Genomic DNA, 18,291 nt, shown 5'->3' on the forward strand with positions numbered 1-18,291 from the left:
CTGCGTCTGAGCTACAAAGGCCAGACTTAATGAAATCATGTACGACTGAATTTCTCTGCTAAAACCAGAACAGTATCTGCGGCGTCATGCTGGGACTCGTGCCTTAGCAGATGACAGGTTTAGTGATGGCGGCCATTAAAAAAAAAAAAATTACAAAAAAACTCACCTGCTGCTGTAATGGATGAAGCCTCCCTTGCCAGCAGCCAGTGTTGGGCAGCAGTGATCAGCTCAGTAAAATCCTTCCTTCTGGCAGCCTCCTCTTCAATCTGGTTCTTTACGGTGGCTAGCACCTAAAAAAACAAGTTCTGTAAATCTAAGCTGAACTTTCCTGCATCTGAATATCACAATTATGAGTATTTGAACATCCAAGATAGCTGATTTGCATTCTTTATTAATCTAATAGTGAAGTAAAAATACACTTCAGACAATGTAATGATCGCTCAGAAGAATGTTGGATTTTAAGTAGATAAACTTAACAAGATTTTTTTCAGATTGATGTAGATTTAAAAAAAATTAAAAAAGAGACTGAAGTTTGAAGTTCAGCTTACAAAAATAAGTCCTGAAAAAAACAGATTTGTTTTAAATATATATATATATATATATATATATATATATATATATATATATATATATATATATATATATATTTAAAACAAATCTGTTTTTATGATGATATGAAGAACATCAATTTAGAAAATATTACCCAAATCCTGTGATCAATTTCCTCTAAAGAAGAAAAATAGTCTGTTAGAAACAATGTTGCTGCAAGGACTGTGAGGGATTTCTAGTTGTTACATTCTGATTTAACCCTTGTGCTATCTTAGATGACCTCACCCTTACATTGACGTGTTCTCCCTACCATGACAAAGGTGGATAAAGGTGAAAAGATTTCATGTTATCCATGGACACCAGTGTCCATGGATAACATGGACACTGGTGGACACTGGACACTTTTCTTCAATCATTGAAGAAAAAAGGTTCAGCGCACTGTCTAGTGGGTCTAGATGACCCAACTCCCAATGGTAAAGTGCCTAAGATAGCACAAGGGTTACGTGTAGTTGTGTCCTCGTTCACTCTTGTTGTCAAACACTGAGGATTGAAAATCATTGAGAGCATTTTTCAGGATTTGTTGTTAAAGGATCCAAAGCAACAGGGATGTTTATGTTTTGTTTCCTGCTGAAGTTCAACCAGGAAAAAGACTTTTAAATGTGACGTTGATTAAAGTGATCAATATCATTTCTTTCTTTCTAAATCTTTGTGTTTTTATGTTTGGTTGATTCTGATCTTTTATCCTGAATAAAGGTAGAAAGGATAGTGATTAAATACATATTATTATAATTTTTAGTCAACCAGTAAAAAGACAAACATACAGCCACCATTCAGACATATTTAGATTAGATAGTAAGAATCGTGGTTTGATCTGTTTATCGTTGATCTTGACTCATGAATTGGATAACCCCCTAAGTAACGATCCACAGCCCTAATCAGAAGATGGCATGTTTGTTACCTGGTAGAGGGAGCGAACAGTCGGCTGAAAAACCAAGTTGGTGTTGAGGAGGAATGAGCGAAGGAGAGGCTGAGGGTAGGCGGCCAGCTGGGCCAGGATGCCGGTCAGCAGCAGGTTGACGTGAAGCGGGTTTGAGAGCATATTCTCCAGACGGGACAGCAGCACGCTTATGAAAGGACCTGCAGGAAGGGCGCTCGGTTTTCACCTGTTCTCATTGCATCGCCAAAATCAGCCCAAACTCCCCCTGGACTCACCTGTGAAAGGCACAGCAGGATTTTTGTTTGTACTTCCACTGCGGAACTTATTAACCATTCCAAAGGGTGGCTGCGGTTTGTCTTGCTCTGGGGTTTCAGCGGAGAAGGAAGTGAAGTCCATCTCCTCCTCGTCTGTGCCCTCCTCCACAGGCCTGTCTCCCTCGGCTGTTGCTGGTTTTCCCCGCGATTCTGTGTCTAGAGTGCGAATGAGCTCCTCGTACTGATCCAAAAAATCCTCCCTTGCCTCCACTGCAGCGGCGTTTTGGAGATTGGCGTTACAATCAGTCGGACCTTTGAACTTTGTCTCCAAACCCTTTTTGCCTTTGTCACTAACCCCAGACGTCATCGATGCTTTTCTGGGAGGAACATCTGCTGATCCTTGCTGGGTTTCCTCTGACGAGGAACCGTTGGGCAGGTGTTTTGTGCACTCCAAATCTGTGGAGTCTTTCTTAGCAACAAGATCATAAACCATGACATCATCCTGGAAGTCGTTTTCCTCGATGTAGGAGCCCTTCACCAGCATTATAGCAGTTCTCCTCATTTCTTGGATGTGCTTTGGGGGCTCAGCAGGAAGTGGCGGCGGGGGCTTGCTCTCTGCAGGAGCCTCGGCCGTCTGAACCGAGCACACGTCGTAACTATCGTCCCACTCCAGCTCCACTGGGTTGGTGGAAGAGGCTTCTAGACTTGTTGGTGGGCTTGGTCGTGGATGGGGCAAGCGCAGCTTTGGGACTCCCTTCAAAGACGCCTGCGCTTGTCGGCCCGGCTCTTCCAGCACCCCCGGCTGGTATTTGTCCGGAGGCGGTTCCTCCCCGTCGTACGGCGCCGACCAAACCCGGCAGGCCCGCATACAGCTGCTGATGCTCAGGCGAGCATCGTAGAGGTAATGAAGGTAACTGACATCAAGGTAGATTTCGGAGCCAATGGTGCAGGAGATTCCAGAGCCATCGTCCACTTCCACGAAGATCTGAGACTTCTCTAATAACAATAGATATTTAAAAGAAAAAAAAAACAAGAGTTATGAAAGCTGGCATGTAGAACAGCTGCACCGCCCTCACACGGAGCAGAAATAATGAGTTTGACACAAAACTTCAGGCGGTAAAGTGATGCAATGGCACCAAACAGCAGGAGTTCTCACGATTTGATAAAATACAATCATCCTGGTTTCTTGTTCATGCTCCAATTAAATGTAGATCAACATCATGTAGCGCACCATATGCTGGCACAGACCCTGCTAGAGTAACATTAATAGAATTACAACCTGCCAAATAAAGGAGCAACACAGAAATGTTAGAATCCACAGGAATTTTCTATCAAGCTCATTTCATTCTTTATTCTTGACCTCATGTTCTGTTTACACCTAAACTACTTTTTAGACAGCTATGGCTATAACCGCTTTAAATGCAGAAAATTATATAAAATACTGTGGGAAAAAACAGATGTTTCTGAATAAAAAAGGCTCACAGTAAATCATCACAGCTCTGACTTATGCAGAACCAGGCAGTCCAGAAAAGAATCAACAAAATGTTAGATTTGTTGAAAATTCAATTGATTGATCTTTTTTTGGAAAACTGGAATTCCTTGATATGAACAATCTGTTTGTCATTTCTAAAAAACGTCAAGGGGAAACATATTAACAAATATCAATAAATAACTAACCAGAAAAAAATAATATTTAAAACAAGGTAAATTCCAAGTGTCATATTTTCCTCTCGTGGCTTGAAATAGTTTAAACAGCATTTAATATAACCCATTAGGTGTTCAAAATATTGTAAATATTTAACTTATCTAAAGTCAGACTACCTTAATTTATAGTTTTACTGATTTACAAACAATTTATTTTTTAGTTAACTAACTTGCAGGCACCTAAAAAACCGTCACCTTGTGGAACCAGTCATTCTGTTGTCTTCTGCTTTAATCAGGGACCCAATTTAATTTAGTTTCTAAAACCAAACTTACAAATTTTAGAGTTTAATTAAATTACTTGAAATGAATTGGTTATGATTTTCTATTTTTAGTGACTGAATGATGCACTTTTTATGTATTATTTGTATTTAATTAGTCATAAACTTTATCATGGTAAATTATCAGTTTAATGTAAGGACTGACCAAAGACCAGCATATAAATTTCATTGCACTTGTTACAATGATAAGTAACATACTAACTAACCAACCAACTAAGAAACCATCCACCCGTCCCTCCAACCAACAGTATATTTTTAATCAACGAAGTGAATTCCTGCTGTTTGAACTATTTCAAAGTCTTTTGTTATGTGAATTCAGCTTTGAATCACCTTTATACATATAAGATGCAAAATAAATAAAGTCTGTGGTTTGTTAGTTTTACTTTAAATAAATGTCAGTCACCCCGTTTTTTAACAGCTGTCATCGTAACCCATTGAATTGATTTCCATCAGAACTACTTAATAAGACACAAGAACAAATCCCTTTCTTTCATGTGCTCCTTTGTTACCTGTGCTGCTGGAGCTGCTGGGAGTGTCTGACCCTTTGGAGAAGAGGATGGAGTCCAGCTGTCGTAGGGGTGGGGGGCTGTGATCAGGTGAGCAGCAGGACGGCGTCAGGGCCAGGATCTTTGCTGCTGATGCTGAGTAGAAGTCCCTTTCCCTCACCACGCGCCTTTGACTCAACATCATGTGATTGCAGGGGATCAGGTACCTGGGGAGGCAGATAAGAAGACGTGTTAGGGAGACTAGCAAGGAGTCGCAGGAGGAGGGTAGGGACAAGCGGGGTGAGCTGTAACGACGGGAGGTAGAGTGAAGCAGCTCATTATGGCATACACTAGGGCTGCACGATATGAGGAAAACTTGCGATATGCGATATTGGTGATTAATATTGCGATAACGATATAATTTGCGGTATATAAACAAATATCAAACCAACCAAAAACATCATTTCCATTTCACTGCAACAGTTTAAAAATGATACTCCAAATGACCCTTGTCGACATAGGAGGCAAACATCAAACATAAAAGGGCTCATCTGATTGATCAACAACGTAAACGGGTCCTTCCGATTGGTTAAATGCATAAAGGGATTTATTTCATTTATTCAATATTTCAAGCTGCCATGAGTTTGTTTTAGCATATTTAACCTTTGTGCTATCTTAGATGACCCCCCCTTACTTTGACGTGTTTTTCCTACCATGACAAAGGTGGATAAAGGTGGAAAGATTTCATGTAATCCATGGACACCAGTGAAGATCACAAATCATTGAAGAAGAAAGGTTCAGAGCACTGTCTAGTGGGTCTAGATGACCCAACTCCCAATGGTAAAGTGCCTAGGATAGCACAAGGGTCAAGGTAACCATTTATTGCGATTTTCGCCGTCTTTTGCGGTATGCATATTGCACAGCTTGATGTCGCGATAACGATAAATTTGCGGTATATTGTGCAGGCCTATCATACACCACTTAGAATTGCCATGCTTCTGAAATCTGTGTGTCAGCATGAGCGCCACTCACCTCAGTATGAGCTGCAGCATCACATCTTCACAGTATAAGCCAATGAGAGTGCGGAAAAATGACAGCGATACGAGGCCCAACTGAAGAGAGACATGGAGAGGAGAGCAAATTTAATCATTCAATTACAATGATCCGATTTTGGTCAATCGTATATACTTATTCACTTATCCTTTGCCTTCTTCTAGTGCCCAAATGATTAACAGTCACACACATTCACACACAGATGGCTTTGTTCCACTTAAATTTTATGTAAAATATTACCATGTTTCTGAGTAATAAGAGTCTAGATTTGTTTGTGACCAGCAGGGGGCAGGCTCGAGTGATTCTGATCCTCTTCCTGTAGCTCAGTTTGTTCCCTCTGTTTTCAAACGAACAGATTATAAGTACATAGTTTTTATAATTACTCAGCTCCTGATTTAAAAGTCTTTCAGTGTGTCAGATATCATCATGGATGGTTGGACTGCAAAGTTTTTACTGAAAGGTGTAGAGTAAAGTCTTTCAAAATAACATCAGATCACTTTAAGTAGATCAGGACTCTGCAACCTGAGGCTCTAGAGCCACATGCAGCTCTTTTATTCCTCCATTGTGGCTCTTTGGCTTTGAAGAAACATGATAACAACTAACAACAATAATGACTGGATCTGTAGTTTCGGTGAATTTGCTATAGTCTATTCATTTTAGAGGTTTATTATCAGAATACGCTTAAAGCACACATTCTGATTATCTGCTGTTCAAGTCTAGTTGCAGTTCAGAGCCAAAGTTCTTAAAGTCTATAATTGCATTTAAAATTAGAATTTTTACCACTACTGTCAAGTTTATATTCATAGTAAATGGAGAAAAATGAGGAAGGGAAACCAAAGTCACAATAGAAAACACCATATTTGACTTTCTTGCACTTTAAAAAAATAAATCTGCTGTAGAGGTATCTTTTTTGAAGTATTTTATTTTGAAAGGAACCTGTAATTGCAGCTTTTAAAAGCAAAAAATAAAAAAAATACAGAATTTTTTTTACACAGATGTGATTCAATTATTGTAAATATTTAAAAGCTACATTTAATAAATGAAAGGCCACAAGAAATACTTTGTGGGACTTTGTGGCTCTAGTCGGGTTTTGGTCTGATAAAAAACTGGACCAAATGGCTCTGTTAGCGTTAAAGGTTGCCGACCCCTGGATTAGATGGTCAGCAATGTTAACTTGTTGGTTCTACAAAATAAAAATGTTAAATGTTGAACTGCATAAACCCATTTATATGTGAATATTTATCATGATCTAAAATACCTCAAAAATGAAGTAACTTTTCATCCTGCCATCCATACTACAGATTTTTTTAACCAAATTGAAACTTCAGTAGTTCAGTTTGGAAAGTTACAGCGTTATTATATAGTTAACCATCTTAACTAACAATGTGTGTGCAAACTACAAAGATAATAGTCTCTGAAAAAAGTATGTCGTTTTAAAGATATATATAAAGATATATGTGTTTTATATATTTTGTGTTCCTGCACAGCCATTGTGTAGAAAGCTGATACTTACGCCATGTCCTAAAACTCAACTGCACATTTTGTCTGTTTTCTATGTTTAAATTTGATCTGTTTTCATCTTGCAGCTATTTTACTTGTTTATGTATCAGACATACTTTCAAAACCACCAACCAGGAGCTGCCAACTCTTGCCGAATCCTCCATACCAGGAAGTCAGTGAATCCAAACTGAGCACAAGCTGAGTGTGTCCAGACAGTTGCTAGGTTGTCAGTTTTGTGCAGTTTGCCCGTACCTGAAATGGGGTGTTGACGCGGCTGACCAGCGTGTCTAAAATGTGGACGGCCTCGTGTTGATGGAGCAGGATGAAGGACAGGAAGGTCTGCAGCAGGGCCGGCTCAGACACACTTCTCAGAAAAAGGTCCAGGTACGCTGTGGTGGTCATCACTTCCTCTAGCGTGAGCTTCACAGAGATGAGAATCCGACAGGGACGAGAGTCATTGTTAGCATAACAGGATCAATTAAAAAGTTCAATTTAGAAACAAAAGGCCACAAGATGGTAACTTACAAACAGAAGAAAAGTATTTATCTGTCATTTTAATTCTGCAGCTTTGCATTACAACTTTAACAGCTCTTTTTGAACCAATAAAATCGGGAATAAAAAATGTTTGCACGAATGGTGTATTTTACTATAAAGCAGGTATGGATGTGTTTGTGAAAGTGAAGAATAGAGGAAACCTTGTGCAGAGCTGGTGCTAGGACAGGAACAAGGAAACCATTATAGATGTAATCTAGCAGCTGGTCTCTGATGGAAGGATGAGCCACCTGGAAAACGCAGGTATCAATACATGTGAAAGGGAATGTTTTAAGCCACATTTGAACACATTTGTAATACATTGGAATTCTAAAATAACTCAGAAAAACTGCACATTGAAAGTGAGCTGGTGCTAAGAGACCAAAATAACTTCCTTTCAGTTTTATCACCTTAGAGCACATATATGTGTCATCCAGTGATCTCAATGGCTTTTTGCATCATTGTTACAAAGTCGAAGCACATTTACCTGAATCACAGCATTACAGAATTCCAGTGAATTAAGAAACTGCACCAATGAGGGCATCTGCAGCCAGTCCTCTTTGTGGAGGCAGTGCCACTCTTCACTGGGCACCTCCAGTTTGGTGGGCAGAGAGGAGTACAGGCCGCTCAGTCCTGTGGCCAGCACCTGCAAGACCAAGGACAGTCATCTGAATAAGTAGGACAACACAGAATACACAATGCCCTAAATGAAATCAACGGAAAACATATTGAATGGCTTTCCTGATGCTTTTCCAAAATAATGAAAAAGAACTGTCATTCTTGATTGTTCCACTTTTTTCAGTGTAGTAAACTAAAACATTGCCAGCAGTCTCAGCTGTTTGTGCGGATGCTCATTAACTGGTTCAGTTACATTAACGAGTATGAAAATAAAATGTTGCACATTAACAACATGCAACACTGTACTTAGTCTTTTTTTAAATCCTCTGAAATATTGTGCTCAACGTAATAGATAAAAATATGAGACCAAGAGACAAAATAGTGTGGAAATACTACTTACAGAGTGTTATGGGCTAATATAGTCTCACAGACACCATTCAATACTGAAAAACTAAGGAATTTCAAGCCGTGTAGGTGTGAATCCAGTGATTTTACCCATAAACTGACTGTAAACTGATTGACTGAATATATAAATGTTTTTTCCGCCGTCGTCACCTAAGTTTTAGATGCGATCTGAATTCAGAATTTTTTAATGTGATATTCCTGTTTATATGTTTTTATGATAATATTTTAACAATTACACCTTTCAGTGACTTCATTCTTTTATATTTAATTCCATTCATTTAGCTAATTGAATAAAGTGTTTTTCGACGGCAGATTAATTTTTCTAGTGTTCTATATTTTCACTCAGGTTTTATTGTTTTCATTTTTTAAACTAATGAGTAAATATTGTTTACCTGTTTTTTTTTATTATTCAGAAGAGAAATTTCTTTTGTACAAGTCCTCCAAATAAATGAAACACTCAATAATTATAGATCAGAATCAGAAATACTTTATTGATCCCACACGTGGGAAATTTCATTTGATTATTTTTTAAGATATACTTCAAATAAACAACTATTTTAGTATAGAGATGCAAAAAGTGCATCTACAAATCTATTGTATGTAGTCTATTTCCTATATGTGACATGTACACTTAAAAACAAATGAGTGGCAACAAACTGCATCTATACAAAATCTTCCATGTAGCATGGAGTGATATCATGAGAGTTTGTTATTAAGGACTTCTGAGTGTTTTCAAGGGAGACTTAAACAACAAGCAGCAGAGCAGTAAACTGTGAGATGCATCATTAGTGGTGTAGTAATGCATACAATCTCAAAAGGACTATACCACTGCGGCCTCACAGTAGGGGCCTCCAGAGCCAATCGAATTCCCACTTGTGTTCCAAACATCAAGACAGTTTTACGCTGAACTGTCTGGCTGTCGCACCTGAGCTGTAATCTAATAAATGTAAAATATTTGTGTTCTATTTTCAAAAAACTGCTGTTTATGCACACATATTCATTGATGTGCATAATTTGTAATATTTGGATTTCAGGATGCTAACTGAGAGTTAACTGAGACTTTTAAGGTTTTAAAATTTCAGAGAAAATAGAAAAGAGATTAATGAATTAAGTGAATAATTAAAGAGCAACAACAATCAGACAAAAGGAGGATAGATGATGGTTTTCCTTAAGAACTGACCGGGCAAAAGTAGGTGTTCTCTGCGATGTGCTTGGCCACTCGCTCGTTCTCAGCAGATAACGACATAATGAGCAGCAGAGCATCTCTGGCTTGCTGGCCCACTGTTCCCTTTCTGTGAATGAAGGGGATGAGGAGGGAGAAGATGAGGAAGTTCGTGGCTCCCTGGTCCTCGCTGGTGTGGAAAAACAGCTCCAGGATGGACGGGTCTTTCGCCAGAACGCAGCACAGCTGGTTTAGGAGCAGCACCAGCTCGGCTTCCACGGCGGGTGCCGTCGTGGTCGAGCAGGAGGACAGCAGCATCATGAGCGGCCGCAGGATGGGTTTGTGATGCAGCAGAGGCTGGCGTGCTTGGCCCACCAGCATCTCGTACATCTTGAGCTGCTCCAGTTTCATGTCGTCTGTGAACTCCCTGCGGAGGCTCCACACGAACAGGCGCTCCATCACGTTCTCCATCACCACAAACTCCAGGATGGGGCCCATGGCGCCGGCCTCCCCGCACTCCTCCTCCATCAGCAGGAAGAGCATGTGCTCGACGTAGTTCTGCACAGCGCTCGCCTCGTCTCCGGGGATGGCGCCAAAGCGGGAGCTGCCACCAGAGCCGTGGCTGAGGTTGATGACACTCAGGGAGGGCAGGGTGGAGCTGCTACGGAGGGGGTCATGCTTTTCAAGGATCTTCACCACCTACAGGGAGAAGCAAGATAAACTTTCTGACTTTTTGGTGTTTTTACAAACAAATACCTTAGGCACTGATGTCAAAAGCCGAATTGTGGCCACCACAAACAGCCATAAAGACTCCCACATAAACCTGCAGCTTGCCACACGAGATCAGTTTAATCATCTACCATCTTCTACGACAAAACTGTTTTTTTACACAAACATACCATAAAATGAGAATAAATATTGAAAGTTGAAAGGTAAAAGAGTTTAAGAAGGTAGAAATGGACGATGCCTAATAATTCCAGTCCTCCCTGGAAATAGTGGGTGGAAATGGAACAGCAGCACAGTCCTAATGAACTCTGAATGAAACAGCCCTTTGTGCTCCCAGTCCCCACCCTTGTGTGTCTACTGTGTAGAAACCCGCGTCCCCAGCCTCACACTGTCACCATGACAACATTGACTGTGTATGCGACAGGCCAGTGCTATCAGACAGTCTACCTGGGTCACGAAGATCATTTAGAAGGATGCACCAGTTATTTCTTGAATTATTACTCAAAGATTGCAGTTTCATTTCTTCATACCTAATCGGGTAGAGTTCACATTGGTTTTAAAATGAAGAAAATTCATTACTTGTATGTAAAATGGTCAACGTTTGATGATAAAATGACATATTTGAGGAGTGGAGTGGATAACTCCTGTCAAGTTACTATCATTTTCCTTTGCAGACCTTGACCTAGTAATGCAGCAGTTTTGCACAAACACTTGAAAGAATGCCGCCTAAAAGTTTTCTGAAAGTTGCACAAATGTGCAAAAAAAATAATTAAGGTCAAATTATGTTTTTGCAGGTTCTTAGCCTCTTAGAAAGTTGTCTCGTGATTTTTGAAAAACTTGAAATGAACAGCAACTGTCTGATTTTGTAACTATTTTAAGAGAATTTGTGGTTTTTCAGAACATATTTTAAAATGTTCAGGCAACAATTTAGCTTTTTTTGTTTCTCTGAGAGAAAGTGTGATCACTGCACTTTAATAATTGTGTTTAATGGTTGCAGTTCTGAACCAGATGCTACACAGAAATATACAAGTCTTTTTGTGCTGCCGCTCACGTACAAACTAAGAGCTGATTCTCATTTGAAAGTCCTGGTAAAAATAAAGGTTAAGTGAAAAAATATATAAAAAGCTACCAACACCAACTGGCTGATCCTGCATTCTATAGCAGTTGCTTAAATAAGTGTATGACATAATCTGACAAAGAAAAGAACTTCAATTCAATTGAATTTTACTTATTTAGCCCAAAATCTCAACAACAGTTGTCTCAATGGGTTTTGTATCGGTAATTGTAAAGTAAACATAAAATCAAAAAGATCATGAACACATAGAATTCAATAGGAATTAAAAACAAAATAGAGTAAACTATCCCTGCCCTTAGACCCTACTTCACGGAGGGTACAAAAAAAAAACAAAGATCAGCCGCTGCTCTAGTCAGAGTTAAGGAGACACGCATGTAAAAACGTCTTCACCAAATCAGTGATGGATCTTAGTGGACGAGATGGTAGATAAGATCAAAAAGAGATTCTTTAAAAAAACGTACAACCACAACTAGACTCTATGTGCGAGTTAAAAATCATTTAGCATTTTAAATAAATACAAAAAGAGGCAGATCAGACTCTGCAAACGCATGAACCCTCTCATCCAGACTGAAACAGGCAGAAGGTTTCACTGAGAGATGAAAACTTTTTATTAGAAGGTTTAATCTTGTACCGGAGCCAGAACGGCTCTGTTTTTTTATTTTGGTTACAGAAGATCTCAAAATGCATTCTGCATTTTAAATATATTTTCTGATAAGGAACTTTGGGTTTTTTTTCAGATAAAGAAAAACCACTTTGCTCATAGTTTAGAAAAAAATAGATTTTAGAATAAAAATTTGACAAACTCAAAACACAAACCAAGTTGTAAAAACTGAAGGTCAACGCTGAATTAAGTCAGTAGTTTGGCACAGATCCCCATCCTTAATCATTTCGTCATACCTGTATTTTATTTTTAAAAATAAGCAAGCTTCCTGAAGTGCTACTTTTTCCCTGGTTGCACAGACCAAACAGAAGAGGCTCAGCCCCCTGTTCACATTGCAGAAATTGGCAGGACTTCATACAATTATCAAAAAAGCATGCAGCTTCTGCCGAACACTGCACTGCACTTATCTCAAAAAGAGACACGTGGGCGACTTCACTAAAAGTCAGTCTTTATTTAAACCTTTCCGTTTTGATCTTGTTTTAAACAGAGATTCTGCTGTTAGTTAGGTGGTGCAGAGAGTTGACTTCTAAAGTCGTGTGGGGGACTTAAGTGATGCATACAACAGCAGGCATATATCTGACTCATAACACCACAAATGTCCCTAGTTTTTGAGATCTTTAGAATTTTACTAAACTTGGGAAAATGTCATTTGTTGCGTTAAAATAATTGTGTCAGTGGATTAGATGAAGGCTTTCTCCAGTGCAAAAAAGTAAATGGTACTTTTTACATCAACTCACGGGTGTCAAACTTCAGGCCTCAAGGGCTAGTGTCCTGCTTGTTTTCTAACTAGACTGCCTTTCTAGCTTTTTATTGCCAAAACAAACCTGATCCAGGTAATATGCAGCAGATAGGGCAGGGTTTCTGAAGAACCAGCTGGATGCCGGCCCTCCAGGCCTCGAGTCTGACACCCTTTAAGTCCCACTCCGATCATATGTTGATCTATTGTAAAAGCATTCCCAGTGGTCTTCTAATTATGATTATTTAGTTTTTAGCCAAATTAAAATAACCTGTTGTTTTCTAGGACATAGTTTCTGCAGAGTGGCAGTAGTTCTTTAGAGATTTGCCTCCGGGTTGTGGGTTGTAGTTGCGGGGTCTTGGTGTGGTGTAAGACCAACACCTAATCCCTGTAAACTTGATAAAGTTTGAATGGAACTCTGGATTCTGGATTCTTTCAGACTAAAGGATCAGACCACAGTTCAATAATCTTTAAAATAGATGTAAAATGACAGTTAGCAAGACACTTTCCATCTCCCTAATGTCTATCTAGCCACTGTTTTCCCCCCATTAGAACACTTAGTTTAGCTTGGTGAGGGAGGTGTGGCAGGCCTTCAGGTCCCACAGAGGTGAACAGGGACACATCCAGCTGCACAGAGAGAGCCAAGAGCCTGACAAGAACTGCTTCAGCCTGCCAAGATTCCACTGGCCTTCGCCACGCTGCAGTGATCAACTTTCTGCAGTTTGTAGGTGGAGTTAGGCTGAGAAAGACTTTGCTGCGTTTTTAATTTAAAACAAATACAAAAGAAGGCTGTTAGTTAAGCTGCTTTAAAGGAGTTTACAGCTATGACTAAGAAATAAAAGTTAAAAAGTTTCTGGCAAAACAGCAAGATGGAACGACCAATGGCACTTATAAACTGCTTTCTAAAATGAACTGTATATTTAGAGATGGAGTTTGTTGTATTAAGCCAAGCTTCCATCATCATTCCTCATAATAAATAGAAACGTGAGTTGTGGATCTTTTGAAGGAAACCTGTGTATTTAAACCTGTTAGTGTTGTTCTGATGTTTACCTGAGCCCAGTGGTTCTTGAACACAATCATACAAGTCTCTGGATCCACCCCTCTCAAAACCAGAGACTGTCTTTCTTGGTTTCCATTGGCGACCACAGAGGCCATCGTCCTGATCACGTGGTTTGAGTCGTGTCATAGAAAGGAGAGGGGAAGCATTCCGGGTTGCTCACTGGGTGCAACCATAACTGCAGGGAGTCAATAAATCATGAAGAATCTGAGGGATGAAACATTTTTACACAAATATCAGCAGAAGTCATCACACATAGAAGTTTGTATCATAAAAGAAAAACAGAGACGAATGATATGAGTATGAATATGCCTGCCGCAGACTGCCCTACGCCTCTGCATGGCTGGCCAACAGTTATGACAGGCACGCAAGAACCAGAACAATAACAGGCATAGTGAGGTGACTCAGAGGAGAGAGCGAAACTTCACGATCAACTCCATGAGCCTGCTGCACTCTGAACTTAGAACTGAGCTGTTAGATTGTTTCAGAATACTTCAGACTCCCAGAGTGGATTCCCGCACACTCATTACAGAAACACTTTTTTTTTCACATCTGGAGGCAAACAGCAGCTGGGTGTGGACTACTTTGGAGAGAGAAAACGAATCATTGCCTAGTTTGGAGTTTTGAGGTTTTGGAGGGTGATCATATTTTTGCTCTGCACTGAAAACCCTTTTAAAGAAAGAAAAGTTGGAGTCATGTTTCGGGAAGCAGCCTGAGGCCGGTTTAAAGAAAAGCCACCACTACAACTGACAGCATTTGGAGGACAGTTTTATTTAACACTAGTGAAAGATTAGTGGGAATAGGGAGCCTGCTACAGGAAGACACGAATGACAACACATTAAAACAAAATAGTTTTTCAAAATGTAACCAAACATTTTCCTACAGTTGAATAAAATGAAGACATTTGCTGTTAGCGCATTAGCTTGTTAAGCATGCTGTTTGGAGTTGATTAATCTTCTGTCTGTTATTGCAGAAGCCTGTCAAAAAGTGAGGAAGCTGAAAAAACATCAATCCTTCAAAGAAATCTTTGAAATCTGTACAACCCTTTTTTAATAAACCTCCTCAAAAAATCCAGATTTATTATTTTCTTTGAGTAACAACAACCTCCTGGTTTGCATAGGCTTTTGGATGCCTTCAGACAGAAATGAAGAGGAATAAGTCTATAGCTACATTAGCACCGTCCTCAGCAACGTACGTTCAAGCAGCCGCTTCCGATGAAAAGTCTGTTTGTTTCTTAGGCGGAAAAACAAGAATGAAAAAAACGAAAAGTCTATTTTATAGGCTTAAATACACGCTTCAGGTTTCCACGTTTAAAACTCTTGCGTTCATGCGTAGTTTTGCATGAGCGTTTTTTGCCTTTACATTCGAAACGCGCGACCACTGAACCCTGTTATAATCGGGGAATCAGATTTGTTATTGACAAATGGATGACGTCCCCTTTAAATCACGAAGTGCCAACCATTAGAAAACTGATCATGAAGGAGAAATTCATAATTGCGGTTTGTGCCCAGCAGGAATTATGTGACACCAAAATTTTCATAGATTGGAACAAAGCTGTAAAAGAAAATTTGAAAGAATTTCACTGCTTTGACATTTTATACCAAGCCTCTTCCAACTGTAGGTAGTGGACATGTGCTAGTAGACAGTAGAAAAAGAAAAAAAAAAGATGAAGAATCCCTTCCCTGCTTATCTAGTTTGAACATTGTGAACTAAATGTCAAATTCACAGTTTGTACGTAGCTTAAGAGTGTCTGCATTAATGACTAGAATGTTAGCCACGCAGCATCTAACAGTCTGGTTATCCTTGAAGCGTACTTTTACCTCTTCTTTGAAAGAAGTTATTGACACTTACCGAGTAGAATAGTAGCAGGGCCTGTTTGTGCTGTTATGCAGGCCTTAAATGAAGAGGGAGGCGCATTCTGTCAACATGAAAGACATAAAGCAAGAGTTTTATAATAATAATGCTTCAAAGACATGTGAAGAATGTCAAAATGAAAACACTATGAGTACAGCTTTCAACAGATGATGAAAATGCATTATGAGACCATCAACTGGCAAACAGATACTACAGGGAACCTTTTATTGATGTGATGGAGTGTGTCCGTTTTTCAATACAAATACAATGGAGAGCTAAAGTTGTCCTCCAAACTACACATGGACTGTCACTGCAGGGGATCAACTGTGAGACGCGCAGTAGCGGCCCGCCACTATGTCCCAACTCCACCATCCGAGTCTCTCCTGACCAGACAGAGCCCATTGCTTCAATTGAATTTGCTTTGCCGCCGAGCCACCGTCCCGTAACAAGGCGCACAGCAAAACTTTCCCCATCTGCTTTATATTACAGCTGCAGTCTGTCTTGTGGAATTCACGGGAAGGAATGCAGTGTGGGAATAGTGGCGAGTGTGTGTGTGGGAGTGGAGTTCCCTACCTTCCTTCAGGCATCTTTCACAGGGACGGCTCACTCCGTTCTTGTCCTGCAGTCAGAGACATCGACACGTCAGGATGGGGGGGAGGAGGAGGCAGCATGATGAAGGCCTACATGCAAGAGGTGGGAAGTGACTGGATGTGAGCTAACAGTTTGGATGGAGATGGAGAGGAGGATGTTAGAGGGAAGCGGGAGGGAGGAGAGCGTATGGGAGTTACCCAAATGGGAGAAAGCCTAAAGAAATTAGGAGCTGCTAGCATTTAATTCTTTAAAAAAAAAAATCAACAAAAGCTACTAAAGAATTATTCATATCTGCACATGCTACCTGTTTTTTTCTCTATTATAAGTTATAAAATGTGGAGGAGTATTCTGGCTACAAGCAGAAAAAAAACTGCCCAACAAAGTGTTGGATGACTCTTCTCTGAAGCCCACACATGCAGCGGATAACAAACACACCGCCCCGTCTTTTTCCTCTCCCTTTGACACTTTCAGCCAACATGCAAGCTTTTTAAGAAAACACGTTTGTTTCACGGTTAGGCTCAGGAACTTGGAAAGAGACACTCAATCACAACTGAAATGGTGCAGTAGGTCTTTTCAGGCCTCTGCTTAGAGTCTGAAAATGATTCACAACAACACAAAAAAGGGCAATTTGTTTGTTCCAGTTAAATTAATCTACTAAAGGCTTGTTATCGAAGGCTGTGACCTAAATTATGGCCTCATTTGCACAACATGTGTTGAATCTGCTACTAAGAAGAAATGTCCTACTTGCTGTAGTGAAATTCAACTCCAGTTAAGGGAAGGAATGCTCTATGAAGTGAATGTTAAATTATAAAATACAAAAAAAAAAAATTCATTGCATGATTTAGTAGTTTTGTTTGCATTAACTGTCACTCTGCCGCAAAAGCTCTACTGCTCTTTTCCCCTTTAAAGATCTTCAATGACCCAATTATGTCAGTTTGATTATAGAAGCTCAATCAGAGATGAGCTGCATTAAAATAAAATAAAAAATCATGTAAAGAGTGAAAGGATGATCTCCTTCACACATGACAGACCACCAAATGTGTTTCGACTGACGATTGCAACAAATTTTATGATCATCTCTCCTGACTGTGGGTTGCATATGAGAATCAGTAATTAGACCCATTTCCACATTTTAACGCAAAAAACAGCAACTTTTTACATTTTCTTGTTTAATATTAGCTACTTAGTGCTTTTTAGAAAAGTATGCTCATGTTAAATGACTCTGCAAAATGCAATATTTGCTAAATTTAAGTTTGCATTCTTCATAAAGAAAATATAGCTTACTTCAAAGCTTCAAGATCATGCATATTAAGTAGGAAAATGATATTTAGGGGGGAAAAAGTGAAAGGCAACGTATCCTGCTTCGTCTGTAAGTTTGGGGTTTTGTTGTTAAAATGTCTTGGTAATGGTTTTGCAATCAGAGATGGGTCAGAAATGTATTCATGTTAGCTTTCATCTGCAATTCTGAAGGTATGTACACACCAGGTATTAGACACGTGTTCAACACAGGTTCTTGAACAGGCGATTAGTCCATGGTGTTCATAATGGATAAGCAAGGAGAGAATTCTTTTTCTTTTTCCACCGTTTAGCATCGCATGTCTGCCACCTGTAGTTGGTGCAAAAGATTGATGCAAAAAATCTTGCTCCAGGCTTTTCCTTTTTTAGCTCTATTCTGATAAATCAAAAACTTTGTGTTGTTTAATTCTCTCTGGGCATAAACTGCAATCTATAATTTGTCCTCCATAATCAATTTTCAAATGGTTAGTCAAAGTTCAACCTTGTTAAACTTGCAATGTGGGTCTAAAGGCTGCAGGGTTTTTTTACATAGAGCCGTAAAAATTGGCATAGCTACACGTGAACACAAGACTTCAGAACGTGGAAGCCCGACACGCGTGTTAATGCACATTTACATTGACTTTTTGTTGGTAGTAGCTGCTTCCAACGTCAAGGGTGGCGTGAACACATCTTTAAAACCACCTTTCCGATTGAAAAGCTATCCACGCTCCAATCCAGTGAGGATTTCAAACCATTTAGGAACCTGAAAATTGTACATCAAGATGAGCTGCAGGTGGAAAGCGTCACTGTTGTTTTCAGGGAGTGGGTTGATTTCTTAGG

At 39.6% G+C, this 18,291-nt stretch overlaps 1 protein-coding gene across 2 annotated transcripts in view; it reads right to left on the minus strand.

Moving 5' to 3' along the window:
* fhip1aa (FHF complex subunit HOOK interacting protein 1Aa) overlaps nt 1-18,291 on the minus strand; it is a 32,061-nt gene that overhangs the window by 2,005 nt on the left and 11,765 nt on the right. Inside the window, exons 2-13 of one of the 2 annotated variants that reach the window (XM_004066003.5) lie at nt 16,159-16,204; nt 15,583-15,649; nt 13,725-13,938; nt 9,495-10,175; nt 7,779-7,937; nt 7,456-7,542; nt 7,013-7,180; nt 5,240-5,319; nt 4,232-4,434; nt 1,762-2,736; nt 1,508-1,686; nt 167-290 (exon numbers count right to left, since the gene is read on the minus strand). In XM_004066003.5, the coding sequence (XP_004066051.3) occupies nt 167-290; nt 1,508-1,686; nt 1,762-2,736; nt 4,232-4,434; nt 5,240-5,319; nt 7,013-7,180; nt 7,456-7,542; nt 7,779-7,937; nt 9,495-10,175; nt 13,725-13,829 (2,761 nt within the window). In that variant the 5' untranslated portion in view covers nt 13,830-13,938; nt 15,583-15,649; nt 16,159-16,204. Of the gene's footprint in view, nt 1-166; nt 291-1,507; nt 1,687-1,761; nt 2,737-4,231; nt 4,435-5,239; nt 5,320-7,012; nt 7,181-7,455; nt 7,543-7,778; nt 7,938-9,494; nt 10,176-13,724; nt 13,939-15,582; nt 15,650-16,158; nt 16,266-18,291 lie in introns of both variants that reach the window. The other variant, XM_023957694.2, reaches the window with a different exon arrangement.

This window comes from Oryzias latipes, assembly GCF_053564925.1.
Source record: "Oryzias latipes strain Hd-rR chromosome 1 unlocalized genomic scaffold, Olatipes_Hd-rR_3.1 chr1_Y".
In the NCBI taxonomy this organism is placed as follows: domain Eukaryota; kingdom Metazoa; phylum Chordata; class Actinopteri; order Beloniformes; family Adrianichthyidae; genus Oryzias; species Oryzias latipes.